The sequence below is a fragment of the Haplochromis burtoni genome, unplaced genomic scaffold (genome assembly GCF_018398535.1).
Source record: "Haplochromis burtoni strain Fernald_Lab_line unplaced genomic scaffold, NCSU_Asbu1 Contig_112, whole genome shotgun sequence".
Taxonomy (NCBI): Eukaryota; Metazoa; Chordata; class Actinopteri; order Cichliformes; family Cichlidae; genus Haplochromis; species Haplochromis burtoni.
Genome location: NW_024582473.1, coordinates 915078 through 934160, shown reverse-complemented (window position 1 = coordinate 934160; position 19083 = coordinate 915078). Strand labels below are relative to the sequence as shown.

At 40.3% G+C, this 19083-nt stretch overlaps 1 protein-coding gene across 6 annotated transcripts in view; it reads left to right on the top strand.

Annotated features, from left to right (window-relative positions):
• The window catches only part of mical2b (microtubule associated monooxygenase, calponin and LIM domain containing 2b), a 58369-nt gene extending 41323 nt beyond the window's left edge, over positions 1-17046 (top strand). For 4 of the 6 annotated variants that reach the window (XM_042223465.1, XM_042223467.1, XM_014335524.2 and 1 more), the window contains 15 exons: positions 286-472; positions 557-630; positions 1725-1812; positions 6342-6494; positions 8156-8209; positions 10470-10591; positions 10732-10956; positions 11119-11294; positions 11409-11776; positions 12671-12744; positions 12866-12955; positions 15821-15914; positions 16403-16511; positions 16585-16658; positions 16739-17046. In XM_042223465.1, coding sequence (XP_042079399.1) covers positions 286-472; positions 557-630; positions 1725-1812; positions 6342-6494; positions 8156-8209; positions 10470-10591; positions 10732-10956; positions 11119-11294; positions 11409-11776; positions 12671-12744; positions 12866-12955; positions 15821-15914; positions 16403-16511; positions 16585-16658; positions 16739-16959 — 2109 coding nt within the window. In that variant the 3' untranslated portion in view covers positions 16960-17046. Of the gene's footprint in view, positions 1-285; positions 473-556; positions 631-1724; positions 1813-3433; positions 6495-8155; positions 8210-10469; positions 10592-10731; positions 10957-11118; positions 11295-11408; positions 11777-12670; positions 12745-12865; positions 12956-15820; positions 15915-16402; positions 16512-16584; positions 16659-16738 lie in introns of those variants that run through there. The other 2 variants (XM_042223468.1, XM_042223469.1) reach the window with 2 other exon arrangements.
• The last annotated feature ends 2037 nt before the right edge of the window (positions 17047-19083 follow it).

The following is a 19083-nucleotide window of genomic DNA, read 5'->3' as shown; positions in this document are numbered from 1 at the left end:
TGACTCTTGCACAAAATTATACTGTGTGTCCCTAAAAACTTTCATATACTGCTTCAGCAACTTTACAGCTCTCAAGAGCAACACTTTCTGTGATTGTGACCAGCTTTGCAGCTTTGACAGTTTCTTTATGCTGCAATCTGGCTGTTTGCTCCTGATATGTGTGTTTTTGTTTGGGGGTTCTTTTTCTTCCCCTCCTCAGGTGTCTCTTGGAAGAAAACGGTCCTAAAAGCTTGCTTGAAAGAATCTTTCAAAAATCTAACCCTATGCTGGCCTTATTCCTCTCAGTGTGTGGTGCGTAAGGACTTCCCTCCCGGGTTGGGCGGCAGCGACATCTGCCACTTCTGCTCCAAGCGGGTGTACGTGATGGAGAGACTCAGCGCCGAGGGCTACTTCTTCCACCGAGAGTGTTTCCGCTGCGACGCTTGCAACTGCACTCTCCGCCTGGGAGGACACACATTTGACTCACAGGAGGGTACGTTGCATTTGCTGGACTTGCCTTTAAAACCTGTAGGAGACGTCACTTCAAAATATTGTTTTTTTTCTGCTTTCTGTACAGCTAAATTCTACTGCAAGCTGCATTATGCACAGCGCCTGTACAGCAATAACCCAGGAAGGGTTAGGAGGAGAATGGTAAGGAACCCAACACCCAACATTTAGTTATTACAAAGTAAATGTTTATTACACAATGTAATATCCATATGTAATATCACTGTTCAGTTCTATTAGCTAGCTTTTAGAAAAGATCTTCTTTTATAGCACAAAGGAAATGTTTCATGTTAACCTCTTTTATAAGGAGCTTGGAAAGAAAAGCGTCTGGACTTCCAAGTTTCCTTGAAGAAGTTTCACCTCTCATCCGAGAAGTTCTAAGAGCAATGGAGAGTCCCACATTTTAAACTCTATGGGAGTGTCCCCAAGAGGGACATGGACCCCCTATTGATCCTCTACCTAATCACACGAGCCAAGGTGTGAAAACATGTGGGTCACAATCGGCCAAGGTTTCAGGTGAACCCATTGTGAAGCCTAGCCCCGCCCTATGATGTGATTTCCTGTGGTCAAATGGCCCAGGATGTGAGTTGGCGTTAAGGTGTCTGGGAAGGATCTCAAACCTGGATTATAGATGACAGACACTTGGTGTCGTAAGCCACCGCCTCTGTTCAAAGATGGTCATTCACGGTGGACATAGATGGCTTCTTTCACACTTTCCTCTAAAGAGGATGCTAATGTTCACATTTTGGACATTTGGATATTTTAGGTAGAGGATCAATAGGGGGTTCATGACCCTCCTGGGGACACTCCCATAGGGCTTAAAATCTGGGACTCTCCACCAATTACTCTTAGAACTGAAGAAGCTTCTTCAAGGAAACAAGGAAAAAGTCCAGACGCTTTTTAGAGTACGATGACCTGGATGACTGAGAACCTTCAGACGGTTTTCTTTACTGTTATTCATATGAATGAGTACCTATTATTATGGGATGGCATTCCACCCTGCTTAAAGGATACAATCAAACCTTCAGTGTGGGTATCTGTCCTCCATACTCTAATTCTGGATTACCCTATATTCAGCATGAAAAGAATAGCAGTGTTGGAGCATCGGTGTGAAACAGTAGTTTTAGTGGAGTAAACTTGTGTGGTTGTCTAAATCTTCTTGTTGAAAAGTTCCCTGTTGTTGTTTTAGAAGAGTGTTGCGTTTCTGAGTTCTTTCTCTGTGTGTTGTTTTTGTACAGGAACCCCAAAGTCGTGTCGCACCCTCGTCCATGGACGGCGGGAGCTACACCACCGCCACCACGGGCAGCACCCAGCTGCAACCCCCAGGTACCCTGGTTTCCTTGCTTAGGCGAGGCTTGAGCCTGCCGAGGCGTGCTAGCCGGGCTGTGTGTGTGTTGCCTCAACAGCTGTTGGGAAGTGTGTGTGAGTCTTTCTCAGCTGTGGGGTCGCACGTAAGGAGCTACTCGCATGACTATGTGTTGCTGTTTGAGCTGCTGAGCCTGGGCTGTCCTCTGCTCTACATGATGCATGAGGTGTTGGGACAGATCTACCAGGAGCCCCAGATGGCCCAGCAGCATCTCGTCGGCCACCAGCTCACTTAGGAGGGAGACTAACGGGGGGGGTCATGGAGCCAGGTGGCCAGATAGGAGCCCAGATGGATTTCTTTTTCTTTTGCATTTCCCAAAAAAAGCGTCAAATGTGCAATGCTTTCCATCATTTCATTTCATTTTAGTGTTGTGTTTTTGAAGCCATCAGTAATTTATGAAGCAGGACGCCATGTTGAGCGCTCTACCCGGGTTCTTTTGGTACATGCTTGTTGACCATCAGGCTCTCCTGGTGTTGTAACCTTCTCTGACTCACGTGGGTTTGTTCCAGGCAGATTTTTACCCACTGGGCTGTCACAGAAATGTCCAACCCAGACCGCAAGACACTCTATACAAGAATCTTATTAGTTAATATAACGTCAGTATTATAGTAATTGCACTAGAGTGACCTGGAACACGCTCTCTGCTTCAATCTTTTTAAGCCATCGGGACTGAGTGTTGGTTTTTCTCAGTGGACTAAACCAGTAATTGTGGTGTCTGCACTCTGCCTGCTGCCCCGTAACGCTGCAACACCAGAGTGTGCAATAGTAATACCAAACTTTTCTTCTTTTTTTTTTTTTTTTTTTTAAATCTCAAAGTATTTCACTTTGTGTATTTTCTTAAAGGTAATTCACCGATGTCCCTTTATTTATTCAGGATTCATTATTTATTGTATTGTTTTCTGTTAAAAATCATTTTAAAAATATGGATGGAATTCAAATTATTAAAAAAAAAAAAAATTAATCATTTACGTTTTTCTCTCTTTGGGTGACGATTCATCTAATTTTTTTACTTCTGTTTTCTAATTGTCACGAGAGCACCCACTCTGTGTTGGGGTTTTTTGCAGTATTTTCTTGCATTGGGTTATAAAATTAACTCAAAAGCACATTATTGCTTTTTCTTAAAAAATAAAACAAGAACAAAAAAAGACTCTTTATATAATGATCATTTCAGACTGTTTTTTTTTTTTGTTTTGTTTTGTTTTTTTTGTTTGTTTTTTTTGTTTTTGTTTTTTTTCTTTCGGCCTCCCTGTTGGCCAAAGTCATTGAATCCAAACCTACTGAAGTTCTTGACTCAGTGAAAATGTTCACTTTGTTTTTAGCTTTGCAACAATGTAGCGCTTTTATTTTGTGAAATGTGAGCCTTATTTGTTATATTCTGTTTTGTTAATGATACCTAAGGTGTATTCAGTGCTTAATATCGTAACGTGAGAATTTCAGTGCTGATTGTACCATTTCCTGTAATTCTCACTATATTGTGCATTTTTTCCATCTTTCCATTCATTCTCCTTTATCTTATCTGTCTCCTTTTTTCTCCCCCTCCCAAATTCATTTCCTCTGTCTCATTCACTTCATTTTGTTCAGTCCGTTCAAGTTTCCAATGCTGCACCCTCTGATTGGCTGAGTCCTGTGAAGGTGACGATTGGCTGGCTTTGGCCATAAGAGCTTGTCTGCTTTCGTAGCTCTGTACTGTCTCTGTGTAACCCAGAGTAACCAGCATGAACCACACGTATCGCATGCTATAGTTGATAAAGGTGTTACGTGCAGCTTTGTGGTATGTTAAATACTATATTAAATATTATGCAATGAACAGTATCATGCAAACAACTCGCCAAGAATACTTACATGAAAGGATGAAGCTGCCATTATCTTCAGTTCTTTGGTATCTAAACTGTGCATCAAACTGAAATGAGCTTTTCTTTTTAGCCATGCTAGCGGTTTGGCCCGTGCATAGACTGTATATAAAAGATGGAGCTTGCAAAGTGAAACAAATGTGAAATGGTAATAAACCAGTATTAATTCGAATGACCAGCAGGGGGTCAATCTTCTAGTTGCAAAAACATGTCCAGCTGTATAGAAATATGGAAAATAGTCCTCTGTTGATCGATTGATTGAAATGTTCAGTTTGAGGCTTTACAAAATGCTTTCATCATTTATATACAGTCTATGGATCTAGGGATGGCGCTATTGGTTTGACGTCAGCTGACCAACAACATTTGTAGGGATTCTCTACACAGAGCCTACAGATGAAATAAGCAAACTTAATGTAGCCTTCTATTGACCAATATAAATATAAGAGTTAAACCAGTGGTGGATTTTTGTGTCCGATGTTTGGTCCCCATTAAATGTGCTGGGCCATTGTTCAACTTTCTACCACTGTACTTCACAAACGAGGCAGAAATTGAACTGAAACATGGCGATTGACTCTCTGCTCAGCCGTGGTGCTACATGTGCTGCAGAAAGTGAGAGAAATTTCAAACGGTGCAGAGAGAGCAGATCACTGTGTGATGATACCAAAGCTTTCATATGATAATGCAGCACAACAGACACCAGTACTGGTGGAGCTTCAGGATTAATGGCTGATATTGGCCGACTGTATCAGTTTGACCCAGGCTCCTACCTGCTCTTTGAAGTATTTAAACTTTGGATACATAGAAATATCTAATTTAACCTTTTTTATTTTTTAGTGCTTTAATTGGATTTGTTCACCTAAGGGAAGGGACATATAAAGGTTAATGTTGCAGGTCCACTATTTTTAAAAACCTTGGATTAAACTTCATAATCTTATGGTTAACGGATGCATATGTTGCACCTTTTTTTTAGCCAGTTTGCGCAGGCTAACCCTCGTAATGCTCATGTTGTGCTCTGCTTGTCCCTCACTCCTCTAACACCAAGCACCGACGTGAATGCCCCTGGATTGATTTGTTCTCTAACACAGCAGCAGCCTCCCTTCTTCTTAGGCCCATTCGACGGTAACACGTGTCCACATGTCTGTGGTCTGTCTGTGGTTCCCTCTGTTTCAGAAGGAAGCCTCCCCCCCTCAGAGCCCCTCTCCAGGTCCCTCTCATGTACCTCCTAGTCTTTGCTCAGGAGTGAAGCAGCCCAGTAGCAGCTTTTTGGTTTTTTTGCACACTGCCACAGACCTTCTTGTGGCTACTGTCTGTGTTATGCAGTTATGTTATCTCAACGCAGCCTTCCAGCCTTATTTTTTCCACATTGAGAATTCCTGTAAAAATGCTAATTTATGATATTTATAAGCTGTAAATATATTTCAAAATAAATCAGTTTGATTGCATAAATTACTCGCGTCATCATTTGTTGTTACAGTTGAACAGGGGTTGTCTCATAATTGAGCAGTTAAATTAAAAACAAACAACTTCTTTTATAGGAAATCTTTTTTTCTTTTATGCTAACATCACCCACACAAATCATGTTCACGATCACAGCTTTTGTTAACCATTAACTTGAGCTTTTTGAGAAGGTGACAAAAATGCTGGCTATTAATAAAAATAATAACTGTAAAGGCAAACAAGGAAGAACAAGGTTCATGCAAAAGCTTGCATATAATTGGAAAAAGCTCAAGACTTAAACAGAATTGAAGTGAATCTTCTGTTAGCTTTCTCATGGGTTCTGCTAGCGGGTCTTCTCTGTCCTTTCCTTCAAATTTGACATCTCTGAATCCTAGCTTTAAAGGTTTTTTTTATTTTTTATTATTATTATTATTATTTCACTTTCACTTGATCCCAAACCTTTCAAGTAAAATTTTTGAGCCAAACCAAAAATGGATAACTGGTGCCATCAGTGTTAAAAATAAGAAAAATACCTAGGGGCCCATTTATACCTGTGGTTATACCGACATCTTTTCATTTCTTTGCTGTTACCAAGTGGAATCCCTTCTGTACAATGTTGACTTCGTTACTCTGTGAGTACTCATGAATATGTGACTGTGTATTTTATCTATGCCTGTATGGAAATGAAGATTTTCTGTGAAGTTGCAGTTCAGTCAGACCACTCACCTTTACCTTTTACTTCTCACAGCAGCACTGTGTAGTTAGTCGTTCAAGCTTCGAGCTCAACAGTCCACGTAGATATTTTGCATGTAGAAATTGGGGAGAGATGGGAAAATGCAGCTTAAACAAACCAGTCGTTTGCGCGTGAAGCAGCACATTTCTGGTTGTCTGACTGAACTCGTCTCACTCTGTGTGTTTAAACAGCTTCTGTGTCCCTAAGAAGCCAAAATATGGTTCAGATTAAATTCTTGAATTTAAGAATAGTTCTGTTTAATTTTGCAATGCTTAATTAGCGCCTAGCATCTTTACTTTGAGGTGCAGGACTAGTAGTTCAGTTCTTGTAACTGTCAACTTTTTGTGCTGAAGTTCTTAAGTCTGTTCTTAAGATCACAGGCATGAAACGCGCTGTTTAATAACATTGTACCGCTGATTAGTTTAACACGAACTTGAATGTAATGGCTGCATACTGTTGTTACTTGCAGACGAGGCCTCCAGTTCACTCTCTGAACCGCTTGATAAAAACGTTCCCGACGATGTGGATGTGGCAGTGGAAGCTCACGATGCTTCCTGTTTAGTAAAACCCAAAACGCAAGATACCGCCGCAGCAAAAGGTCAAAGCCAGGACTCTTCCAAAGGTCAGTGCGATTTTCTTTTTCTTGAAGAAATGAGGATGGTAGGCTGGAGGAAAAACAACGATTTCCAGTTGCTCGGATGGCTTTTTAAATCCCCAAAGTTTATGTTTGTTGTTTCATTCATAGCATGATATTCCCTGAGGGAGAATCTCAAACTGGCTGAACTCTAACTCGTGACTTTACTTTGTTTGTGTTGGAGACCCTCCTCCGGTTATGTGTGGGAGACAGGGGTGTGACTGATTTTATAGTTTTTGTCCCACACCACTGTAATAGTCTGTCCACATCAGGGGTGGAAAAGTACAGAAATACTGTGAGTAGAAGTGTGTTGAAAAATACTCCAGTGAAAGTTAAAGCACTGGTTCAACTTTGTTGCTCAAGTAAAAGTGAAAAAGGACGCAGGAACTGGACTTTCTGCTTTTTTAATATAATACAATATAATATTATTACGTGAGTGCAGACACTCTTTGTGGATTTACACAACTGAATTCAACCAGATGTAAGCAGATGTTTCAGTTCTGTTCCATTTTATTGTCTTTACACCAGACGTTAAGTTGTTATAACGACTGAGTTCAGTGAATGAATCCAAGCATCATCAACTTAAATGTAAATGAATCTGTGCTACACTTGATGTAACCCAACACTCTGACTTTACCAGTCCAACACAGGGCTTTACTGCGAACTCACCACAGTCCTGCAAACTAAGCTGTTTACCTGCACAAAACTTCCCAGAACTTTCATGCGACGTTTGAATAACATAACGTTGGTGTGCTTAGTTTGTTTCGCAGGACATTTCACAATATGAAAAAACATAATTTCTCAAAACGCATCGTATACAGATCCAACACGTGATTAAAAAGGATGACATTGTGTGCAATCTTTAAATGTGCAGCTCATCAAGTGTCACTGAGCAATCTGTACCTTTTGAAATATAACCTCTCTTCTCTGGTCTACATAGATTTCTCCACATGAACATTGCAAACTCTTAAAGCTGAGGTTCTTAGTATTCGCAGAGTATCTCCTCTTATCCAGTAAGAGATTCTAAAGCAGAATACAGAACATCTCAATTTCGCTATTCTTCCCTATTTAAATAGGACAAGTAACACCTGCAACATGAGATGTGCTTGAGATCTCACTCAAATCCATTTATTACCACTTCTAATGGATATTTTTCCACCTGTTTAAGAAGCTCTTTGTTAAAATAAAGAAAGGAAGCAAAATGTGTTTCCTTTACAGCAAACCAAAGGCTTGCAGGAATGCATGAAAAAGCTCTTCCCAGCTTTTTAGAAACACGTTGCTAGCTTCAAATTTAAAATATCACATATTTTACAAATGGTATGTCATATATTACCTTTGTGCTATTTTCTGTGAAATACGCCTTTAAATTAGTTTCACATTATTGCATTCTGTTTGGATTTACATTTCACACCATATTCCAACTTTTTCAAAAATGATGTCGCACATTATTATTAAAATGTTCTTTTTCTTACCTGGTGAGATGAGCTTTTTCATGTGACCCACACCTGATCTGTTCCACACCAAATTCTTACCTGACAGCATTCCCCACATTCACTTAATCAGCCTTCATTTCCTTTTTTCTGTGTTTAATTCATTTCTGCTTAATGTTAACCTTTGCAACTTATAGAAATTCTTCCCTTGTTTTGCAGATCACTGTAACCCCAAACACAAACACAACAGATGGAAGCGGAAGATTCGAGCAAGTGAGTAGCTCAGATTTTCACTCCGGTCTTGCCTCTGCCATCATCATCAATCTTCCTGTTGTTGTCGTCATCGTTTCAATGAGAACCGAAAACTTGTTTCTTGTCTGACAGCTATTAATAGTTTGGTTATGAGACTTTACTTAGTTGTTTTTACAGTGCAGGCTGTTACTGATAAAACATTTCACTCTACAATATCTGTGCACAAATAACGTGATGTGACAAACCAGATGTTAGTGGGGAAAGTGCTCAATTACAGTTACTGTAGCCTTGTGGTTTTTATGTAGTTGATAAACTGTCATCCAATGTATTCAACACTAGAGGTCACTGTTTCCCAACTTTGTAGTGTTCTGGGCTGTTTGTTGTTTTCTGCAGAGTGATTTGATTCCTGTGACGTGATGGACAGACAGTATTCCTCCTCCTAACTGCAGCCATGACTGACAAATCCTCAGAAAACAAAGTTTTCCTTCTTTATGTGTCAGGTTGATAATTTTGTGGTTATGGCTGCTTACAGTTCATACATGTATTTTTTTAGCATTATTCAATCTGCCATCTGTTTCAAGGTGGTTTGGCTCACACTGCTTTTGAAGACTACACACCTACACTTGTACTCATTAATCTGTTGTTAGTTAGCGAACCCTAAGATACAGGTTTCTAAAAATAACTTGCAGCAGGTATTTTCATTTGTCACATTTACGAAAAGGTCTTAACAGAAACAAGGGGCTTACTTTGTGTTAAATCTCTTAAATCAATCTTTCAATTGAATTGTGATATCTTAGCATACTTTTGTCAGACACTGGACTTTTAAAATTTAAAACTAACTGGTTTGAAATGATTTACTGACTGGCTGTGAGTTGGACAAAGCTAAATATTACTCTATTCCATTCAATTCAATTTTAATAATATATAGCACCAAATCACAACAGCAGTCATCTAAGGTGCTTTATATTGTAAGGTAAAGACCACAACAATCAGATGACCCCCTATGAGCAAGCCCTTGGCGACAGTGGGGGGAAAAAAAACCTCTTTTAACAGGAAGAAACCTCTGGCAGAGCCAGGCTCAGGGAGGGACGGCCATCTGGCACAACCGGTTGTGGCTGAGCAAAGGAGGCAAGATAAAAGACACTGTGGAAGAGAGCCAGAGATTAATAATAACTAATGATTAAATGTAGAGTGGCATGTAAACGCATAGGGAGTGAAGAAGAAACACTCAGTGCATCATGGAAGTCCCCCAGCAGCCCATAACTAAGGGAGGATGCAGAGTCACCTGGTCCAGCTCTAACTATATGCTTTATCAAAAAAGAAAGATTAAAGGCTAATCTTACAAGTAGAGAGGGTGTTTGTCTCCCCAATCCAAACTGGGAGCTGGTTTCACAGAAGAGGGGCCTGAAAGCTGAAGGTTCTGCCTCCCATTCTACTTTTAAAAATTTAGGAACCGCAAGTAAGCCAACAGTCTTATCACCCCAATAGAGCAGTCTGAGAGCAAAGTGCTCTATTGGGGTGATATGAGGTCTTTAAGATAAGTTGGGGTCTGATTATTCAAGATCTTTTCCAAGGATTGTCATAAGAAAAGATGCTGAACCCCAAACTGCCCCTCGTGTGCCCTTCAGTGTGTGAGCGACTATGATTAAAGCATTGTGTAAATGCAGGTCAATTTATCATATTGTACTGACTGCACAGATTGAAAGAAAATTGCGCTTTGAACCAAGTTTTTGCTGCATGACTGAACTGGTACCAGCCACTCTTTAAGAGGTGTGCTGTATTAAGTGCACAGTGGAAATCTTTGCAGTGGAATCCCATAGGATGCACATACGTTTGCATACATTTCAGATAAGAAAGCCAAAACATCAGCCATTTTGGATTAGCGCACTACCTCGGATCTGCTTATTGTGGCTGCTAACAGTGGCTTTATTTCAGAGCTGCCACCTGGTGCACTTCTTCCCTTTAATTCTGGATATTGTAAAGTTGGTGTTAAAATTCATACAACTTGCATTAAGCTGTAAGAACCCTGTTGAATTGTGTCAGTCACTTCAGTGGCATCATTCACATTTTAAAGATGTAAGAAGTAATGTGAAGCTGAAGTTTTGATGTCTGATGTGTTTCACATTTTCCATTTGCATGCTGAACCTAAAAGAAAAAAGACAGTGTTTCGTGCCTGTATTATATTCAGGTAAATTAATAGTTGCTGGGTAACAGAAAAATGGTTGCAGTATTTGCATATTTTTTTGTTGTAAAGTGTTCCCTGTTGTGTCTCTTTATGTAGCCTTCCCTCTGCTTTTCATCAAGCGCTATCCCAAAAGCTCACAGCTGGACAAAGACGGACCTGATACCGTCCCTGAAGCCGACTCTGACTATGAGGAGATCACTTCAGCAGAAAAACAACCTGTATGTTATGACTAATTTACATTCACTGGATACAGAACGGTCTTGTTTTTAAGGAATATAACTAAGAGCAAGGGTGTCTGTGTAATTCATTGACGTTGCACAGTGTGAACAAAAAAGACTATTTTCTGCTCTTCTTTCAGCACTCGGACAGCAGTTCCAAAACATCAGTGGATACCCTGAATCCTCCAGAGGTAAATGAGACGAGTGAGGAGCGCTCGGCCGTCTGCAGAACATCTACGCCAAGGAAACGCTTGGCCTTGTCCTTTTCTGCCAAAGAGAAGCTTCTGAACTGGGACGTGGAGGTCAACCCAGAGGGAACTCCCGTTAGCACAACCACCGAAAACGCACCACAACATAAGGACCAGGTGGAGACTTGATCTGTTTATTAACCTGAGAGAAGATAGTTTTCTCATCTTTTCCTTCTATGCTATGTAGAATGGCTCACGGACAGTGATGTGAGAGATATAAGAGGAATTAATCCTACATTATATTGAATACATCTATCCTCTCCTCTCATGTTTTATCAGGTACAGGCAGAGGCACAACTAGATGAGCCTCGGAGAAACTCCATCCAGAGCGGGGAGGCTTCCCCGAGCCAAACTTCAGCTTCATCCCCCTCAGCCTTCCAGGCTATAGCCAACGCCTTCAGGAGGACATTTAGCGGGACCAATCAACTCAGCAGCTCCAACACTGCAGTCATAATGTATAAAATACTTGGCTCATAGTTTGCTGTTATGTAAACCAAGCTGTCTTCTCTACTGCTCTCTATGGGCTTCAAATCAGATTAAATTCTGATACTTTTCCTCTGCTTTAACAGGAGACCTAAACACGACGGTCCCCGCAAACGGCGGCCCATGTCCGAGGGAGCGTTTAGCTTTAGCTCACGCTTCAGTGCCATAGCGCCAGAGTCATCCCGAGAGGACCAGGCCAGCATGCGTGAAGCTCATTGGGCAGATCCATGGGGGGCGGGGCAGGACCTGCCTTCCCTGTTGCAGCAGGTGTCCTTAAAGGGCCGTAAAGACTCTGGAGAGGTGTTCGCTGATGACATTGGCCCATTTGCACGCAAAAGGGTCAACTTGTTCTCTTCCTTGAGGCTGAGGAAGAGGGAATTGTCTGGGAGTGAAGGGAAAGACCAGGAGGTTCAAAAGGAAATTACAAGCATCCTCTCTAACCTCAGAAACAAAGGTTAGTGTAGGGACTCCGAAGCTTGTTTGTAACAGTGCTTTAAATCCTCTGGATTTTTTTGCCTTTAGCTTGATCCAATTTACAAGTTCCACACTTTAACTCAGGTCAGTGGGCAGCTGCAACTGCAATAATGTCTGATGATCAGAGAAGTGAACTAAACAAAACCCTCCAGACAGAATCAAAGGACCTTGTTTTACTAAACGTGTGTTTTTGAGGTTTAAAGGGGATCTATTCTCCTCATTTTTAGGTCTCTGATTTCTCTACTGGGTGTAATAAACGTAGTTTTGCATGATTTGCACACCCTAGCCCTTAGTGTAGCCCATCTGGTCATCCACTGTGTGAAACAAGCCTTTAGCACCTTTTCCTTTAATACCACCCTCCATTTAGGCTAGCTTTCTTGTAATTGGCTGCCCCTCATAGACAGAAGGCTCAAACAGCGGGCGGGTGGGGTTTACTGCCCCCACTCAGAGCTGTGTGCCTGAGATGACCACGTTAAGCTCCTCTGCTCTGTGTTGTACAGCTCCAGCAATAGAGAAAGCCATCTGAAATTGAGGGTTTAGAGCAATCTCAAGCCTCCTTATTTAAAAGTCTTGCCATGTTTAATTTCAGTATCCACTGCTGAAAAGAAGGAAGAGGTTTTTGGCTGCCTTTATTGCTTATTTGCTTCATGCTTGTGTGGTTTCCATACTTTTTGGAGCCAATTGTTTTGTGCAGGCTTCTGAACACCTAGAAGAATTTTTCATCCATGGGATTATCATAGTAAAATTTCATGCTGACTTTTAAAGTTTATCTGTATAATCCAAAAAGGCTCTTTTTTTTTTTCTCTTGCAAATCTAAAATGCTAAGAGTTTCTAATTATCCTCACTTTTTAACTTTTCACTCTTACATATCCAGCATCCAGTCAGCAGAATTTGGAGGAGCCCTCCTCAAGTGATGATGAAAATGAAAACCTGGTATCCAGTCAGAAGGTTTGTACATTCCTGTTGAGTGAGACACGGCACATCCCAGTTATTCCCGCGTGTACTGGGTTTGTTTTTTGGTTTTTTCCATGTGTACATTTTGTGAAATGTTCCACGCTTCCTGTCCCAGCTGCATTCAGAGAAACTGAGGAGGAAGCAGGAAAAGACAGTGGCCCAACAGGCTAAACGAGAACAGCTAAAGAGGCTTCACAGAGCTCAGGTATCGTAATTTCCTTTTAAATTCAGTCTGTGGTTAATAGAGAGATTAGTGCTGGAAAGCTGTGCATTGGTCTGACCTGACAAAAATGTAAAAACCCCTGACTGAAGAGCTTTTTGCTACCAGTCATAGTTATACATTTTACATTTACCTGATGCTTTTAAAGTACAAAGGTTTGCTGCTCGCTCAAAAAGATCCACGATGTTTGTATCTGAGAGTATGCCCACACTGATGACACTGAATATCTAGCAGTTATGACTTTAACAGAGAGGTGTTATTATGTTTCAACTTTCTGCTGTAGTCAAAAGTTCATTTATGTCTATGAGCACATTTATATCTTTAGTGCTGTGCAAAAATGTTGAGCCACCCCTCGTTTCTTATTAGTTTTATAATAAGTAGGTGCGTTGATTTTATTTAAACATGTGAAAACATACAAAGAAATATAAAGTCTAAAACTGATTTTGTGCAGTTCTTTTGAGCTTGACAATCAATATTTGGTATGACTGCCTGTATCATCAACACAGTCTTAAATCTCTTTGGCAGCTTTTTCTATAGTCTTCATTGTATAGTCCCAGTCCCAATTTCTGTCCAGAGGATTCAGACCTCACCGTTAGAACTGCTTGAATAGTTCAGTTCATTTTTATTTCAAACGTGTACATTCACCATCATTTCGTGATATCATTCCATTCTTTTGTTTAAAAAAAGGAGTAAACAGAAGTATACACTTATTAGTCCCTACCCCCACAAATTTTTCATCTCATTCATTTAGTTTTCTTTTAGTCTTAAATCAAACAAACAATGAAACAAAAGCAAAACAAAACACAAATCATCACAATGTAGTTTCTTTCATATAATAAAAGACAGAATATGTAAATTAGCAGATTCACAATAAACCAAAACATCACTTCAGTTACTGTCCTGGGTCAACCCCGTTTTCTTTATTCTTATATTTGTTTAAAATTATTTTTTTTATATTTTATTTTAAACTGGTTTATGTTGTTACTTTCTTCACTATTGAGATAGACATACTTTTTAAAGTTGTTCTAGCACTTTGTATTTTTAAATTCCATTTCCTCCCCCCTCGTCTTTCTATAAACAATTTACGCATTTCTTTTGGTAGCATTTTGTTTCTTGCTTTATATATTATTTGCGCTGTTTTAAACTTCACCAAGTCCCGAAATTCTATGGCTTGCATTTTGATAAAGAGTGCATTTGTATGGTCCCTGTACCCTGCATTATTTATTAATCTAATGGCTCTTTTCTGCGTTATGGTTATTGGTTGTGCATTACTTTTGTATGTGTTTCCCCAGACCTCTACACAATAGCTCATATATGGTAGTAGTAAAGCACCGTATAATATGTGCAGTGCTTTCTGATCCAAGATTTGCTTTGTTTTCCCCAGGACAGCAATACCCCGTGCCAGTTTCCCCCTAACATTAGTAATATGTTAGGTTCTGATAGTGTTGAGATCCGGGCTGTGGGAAGGCCCATACATGACTCGTGGTGTTCTATTGTATGTTCTTCTGTCCCAACATGCTTTGACTGCTTTGCCAGTGTGTTTGGGACCATTGTCATGCTGAAACCCAAAGCTGTTGCTAATCAGATGTTTTCAGATGGCATTGCACGGTGGATCAAAATTTGATGGCACTTTTCTGCATTCACAATCCAATCAGTTGTGACAAAATCCCCATCAATCCAACCATGAGAAGAAATAATTAGAGCTCGCGTTCAACCAGTTTTCAGGTGGTTGGGTGTGGTATTTATTAGGATTTTCTCATTTCACATATGACACCAGCTGGTTCTTGGCCATAAAGAATGAAAAGGAATAAAACAGGGCAGGCTATGGAAAAATGCTTTGACTAGTAACAAATGGAGCCGCTCTAAAGGAATTTAATAATGATGCTATTTGAGTATTTATATATATATATATGCATCTGATTATATAAAAGGACTCAGGCATGAACAAATTGGGGGGAAAAAATCAATATAACATATGTTAATAAGGTAGTGGGCCACCATGTGACACCAGACGTCAATGTTTGCTGGCAGTGATTCTTCACGTCTCCTGAGCTCTACCACACGGATGCGCTTTTCTAGAAAAGCGCTATATAAATGCAATCCATCATTATTATTATTATTATTATTATTATTATTATTATAGTGGTGAAGACTGCTGTCTAACACGTCCCCCCAAACATCATTTCCATTCTCCATCAAACCTTTCAGGGAGTCTGTTTGCCCTATGGATGAGGGCATCATCACCCGGGGAGAGGCTACTCCCACCGTGACAGAAATGTTTCATCAAAGGATAAAAATGACCAGCTTAATGTTTATTTGCAGTGACCTTTCACAAACAGAAGCACTCCTCACTGTAAGAGTCGGTGCTTCAGGTTTTTCCTTCAGTTTGTTATCCTTGTTTATTTCCCAAAGAATGTCACAATATTCCTTTCACTGCAGACGGTCCCTGCTGATATCAGTCTCTGAGATTTCTTCGAAAACCCCATTACAAGGATGGTAAATGGAACATTGTTTGTAGTGCTCACAGAATTGAAAAATTGCATTTATATAAAAAGAAGAAGAAGAAGAACGGCAGAAAAATCTCTTACTCCGAATGATTCGTGTAAGTGTTTTCTATAAAAGAAATGGGGCCTTTAAACTTGTTCATTACAAGTTCTCAGAATTACCCAGAATAACAAGGACACTTCAGAGAAAGAAGGGCTAATTTTATTTGTGAACACCACAAATCAATTTAGATCCTTTGTATGGAGGGGAAAGCAGAAATTTCAAAGAAAGATTTCTCCGTTGATTAATCTCCTTTGACCACATCTAACTACATGTGTCATACGGCGACGTTGGTGCGTTGCACAGGTGATCCAGAGACAGTTGGAGGAAGTCGGAGAAAAGCAGAGGGACCTGGAGGAGAGAGGAGTGGCCATAGAAAAGATCATAAGAGGAGAAACAGGTACATTCAGACCAGTGCCTTACAAACCTGTGAGTCTCAGCATTGCGTAGCTGCTTTTATTTGACAGAAGTCTGTACCATAACACCTTGATTCACTCTACTCTACAGCTCAATGGAATTCCACAGTGAAAGCTTCTTTTTTTTTTTTTCCTTCTCGTTCTGTTTAATTGCACTGCCCATACTTCTCAGACCATTTAGAGAAAAGCACTGCCTTGTAATCCCGGTCTGGTTAAAAGCCTCTACATACGGTTAATGGCTGTGCTCACAATAGACACTAGGGACTTTATTGTTGCTTCATCTTTCTGCAATACAGGCTTCTGTTTGTGTTCCAGTGAATAGTATATGACCCTGTGACATGATGTGTATGTCATTGAAGTTCTTGCAGTGGTTTTTAAATAATTGATATAAATTCTGAAATGTCCTTCTTTTTTGATCCCTATCAAACCTTTTTTTTTCCTCCCTACATCGTTCCCTCTTTCCCTTTTACAGAATCTCCTCAGACGGACGACAGTGATGAGGCCCAGCTCTATCAGTCCTGGTTTAAGCTCGTCCTAGAGAAGAACAGATTGGCACGCTATGAGTCTGAACTCATGATCTTGTAAGCGAATGCATTATGAAAGCAATTCCCTTTTCTCACATGTAGAGGTCTCACTATTTTCTCCTGTGTTCAGCGCTCAGGAGCTGGAGCTGGAGGACACACAGAGTCGGCTGCAGCAGGATCTGCGACGCAAAATGGCAGTAGAGGGTACGGCCTTGAGCACACAGCGCTGCAGTCTGATATAATATAGCTTGCTCTTATTTCTGTCTTCCTCCTACTCTTTTTAGATACAAAGAAGAGTGCCTCAGAGCTGCAGGAGGAACAGGTGATCCTCGCAGAGATCATGAGAACAGTGGAGAAACGAGACATGTTGGTCTCTATTCTGGAGGAGCAGAGGCTCAAGGAGAGGGCTGAGGACAGGGACCTCGAGAGCCTTGTGCTCTCCAAGGGCTATGAGTTCCACTGGGCCCGCATGGATGATAGCTGGGGCCAAGAGAAGCAGGAGTGATGGCTGAAAACCGAGGATCTCACTCTGAAGAGGACAGATTAGAAGGAAAACAGGTTCCCACAATAGTTTGCTTTTGGCTTTTTTTTTGCAAAGCTATAAGTCTGAAAAATGTTGAAGGAATCTTGAAACACTGACGAAGATTGTAAGACTTGATCTTGTTAGAAAGAAATTGACCCTTAGATAATGGCTTCCCGTATAGCCACGAGGGTTAATAACTTTTCTGCCAACTTTTCTCAACACTCAGAAGTGTAACTGCAATGTCCCATGCTGATACTGACCTGAAACTTGATGTATGATATGCTTAGCCACCTCTGATAATGTGAGCCACTGCCTTGAATGCCTGCACTCATCACAAACCAAACTGCCTTATTTGTGGCTGCTAGCCATAAGAGTGGACTTGTTGCGACAGATTGGTTATTACTGTAACACTGTATCTTCACTGGATAGCACATGGAAGGAGTCAAAAGTTTTTCTGGAGACTCTTGCACAGCGTGAGTTGTTATAAAACCAGAAAAATGCTTTAAGTATTTCACTATGAGTCACTTTATGTGCAGCCTTGTTTGTGACTGTAAACTCTTGTGCATATTTTAAATTTATTCACTTTTCTTTGGATCAAATAAAATATATTTATGTATGCTCAGGCACTAATTAACACCAGAGAAATGGAATCTGCCATGGAGCTGCTGCACAGACTGAAACCACAGATATCTAGGGGAGCCGTTCCATTCCTATTTGTCTCATTGTACAGTTGGCTGGAGCTCAGCTAAAAAAGCAGCAAACAGCAGTAGCAAGACAGTCCACAGTGAATGGTAAAAGCATAGACTGTATATAAAAATGGATGGGCCGCTTACTCCTCGTGTTGAATTCTCAAAATCAGCATTTTGGTACCACTATGTAAATTTTTGGAACCAAAATGATCGTGATCTTGTTTGGAGTGGGAATTCATTAGCCTAATATTGTCAGACTTGAAGCTAATTAGTGCTAAGTAACAGACAAATACAACGGTTGAATTTCACTCACCAAAACTAAAGCACCAACTTCTTGGACAGACTACACCACCCTGTAAGCAAGGCACCGACAGCACAAACACTGTGGAGGTCCAGTTCCGAGACTTAAACTAAAGAAGGTAAAGCCCAGCAAACACAGATGGGCGGCAGCTTCCTGTGTTGGGACACCTGGCAATGCAAGCAGCTGCAACCTTCTCTAGTATTAAATTAAAGAAACTTCTATGAAGACCAAAACAGGAGGCTGTAACTGGATATTTTTGTTTTGTTTTTTTATTGCTGTAAAAATGTACATTTTTAACATGGGATTCACTTTCTGTGTGTTTAAGAATCAAATGGTTATCGTAGTTGAGGAAGACGACTGGTATCAGAAAACTGCTGCTAGAAACGGCTGCTGTTGCTCGCTTCATCTGTGAAATTCAAATGTCAGTGCTGTAATGTTGTTTGTTGTCCCCAAGTGTTACACAGAGGTAATTTATTACAATTTGAAATCAGGACTATTCTAAAAATGTACTCACTTCTTGATCCCCTTTATCACAAGCATAAAGAAAATGTCAAGAGGAAAAATCTTCACTCCACAAAATTTTATTTTTGGTCTAAAGTTTCACTCATTCTGGACTATCTTTGAACCGCCGTGTAGAAAACTGGAAGTCCACAGAGTGGGAGTTCTCATGTACTTTTGTTGAAACTTGCAGATATCTCTGGCCTTGCTCCAGTAAGGCATACCACTAGCTGTGACATCCTGAAAGCAGCGTGCCCAAAGTGGATTCATCATTTTGTTAACTACTGTGAATCTGTCTGCAATTCACTGTAAAGGGCTGTGAGTCAAAATGCCATCAAATTGTCATCTCATGAAAAGATGAATGTGTTTACATGAGTTTTAATGCTGATGCAAACTGCCATACTATTCTCTCGGTCCTCGGGCGTGAATTTTGTTTATAATACAAATGAATGCAAATTAAATAATATCTGTAAGTTTGGTTTTCTTTAGCAAAAAACTTTCATGTTTTATTTTAATGCTGCTTTGAGTGTTTTTAAATGAAATTATCTTAAATAAAAATGAATTTTTGGATTTTTGGTACTGTTTTATTCTGTCTTCCTCTGATTATAAAAGCAACCT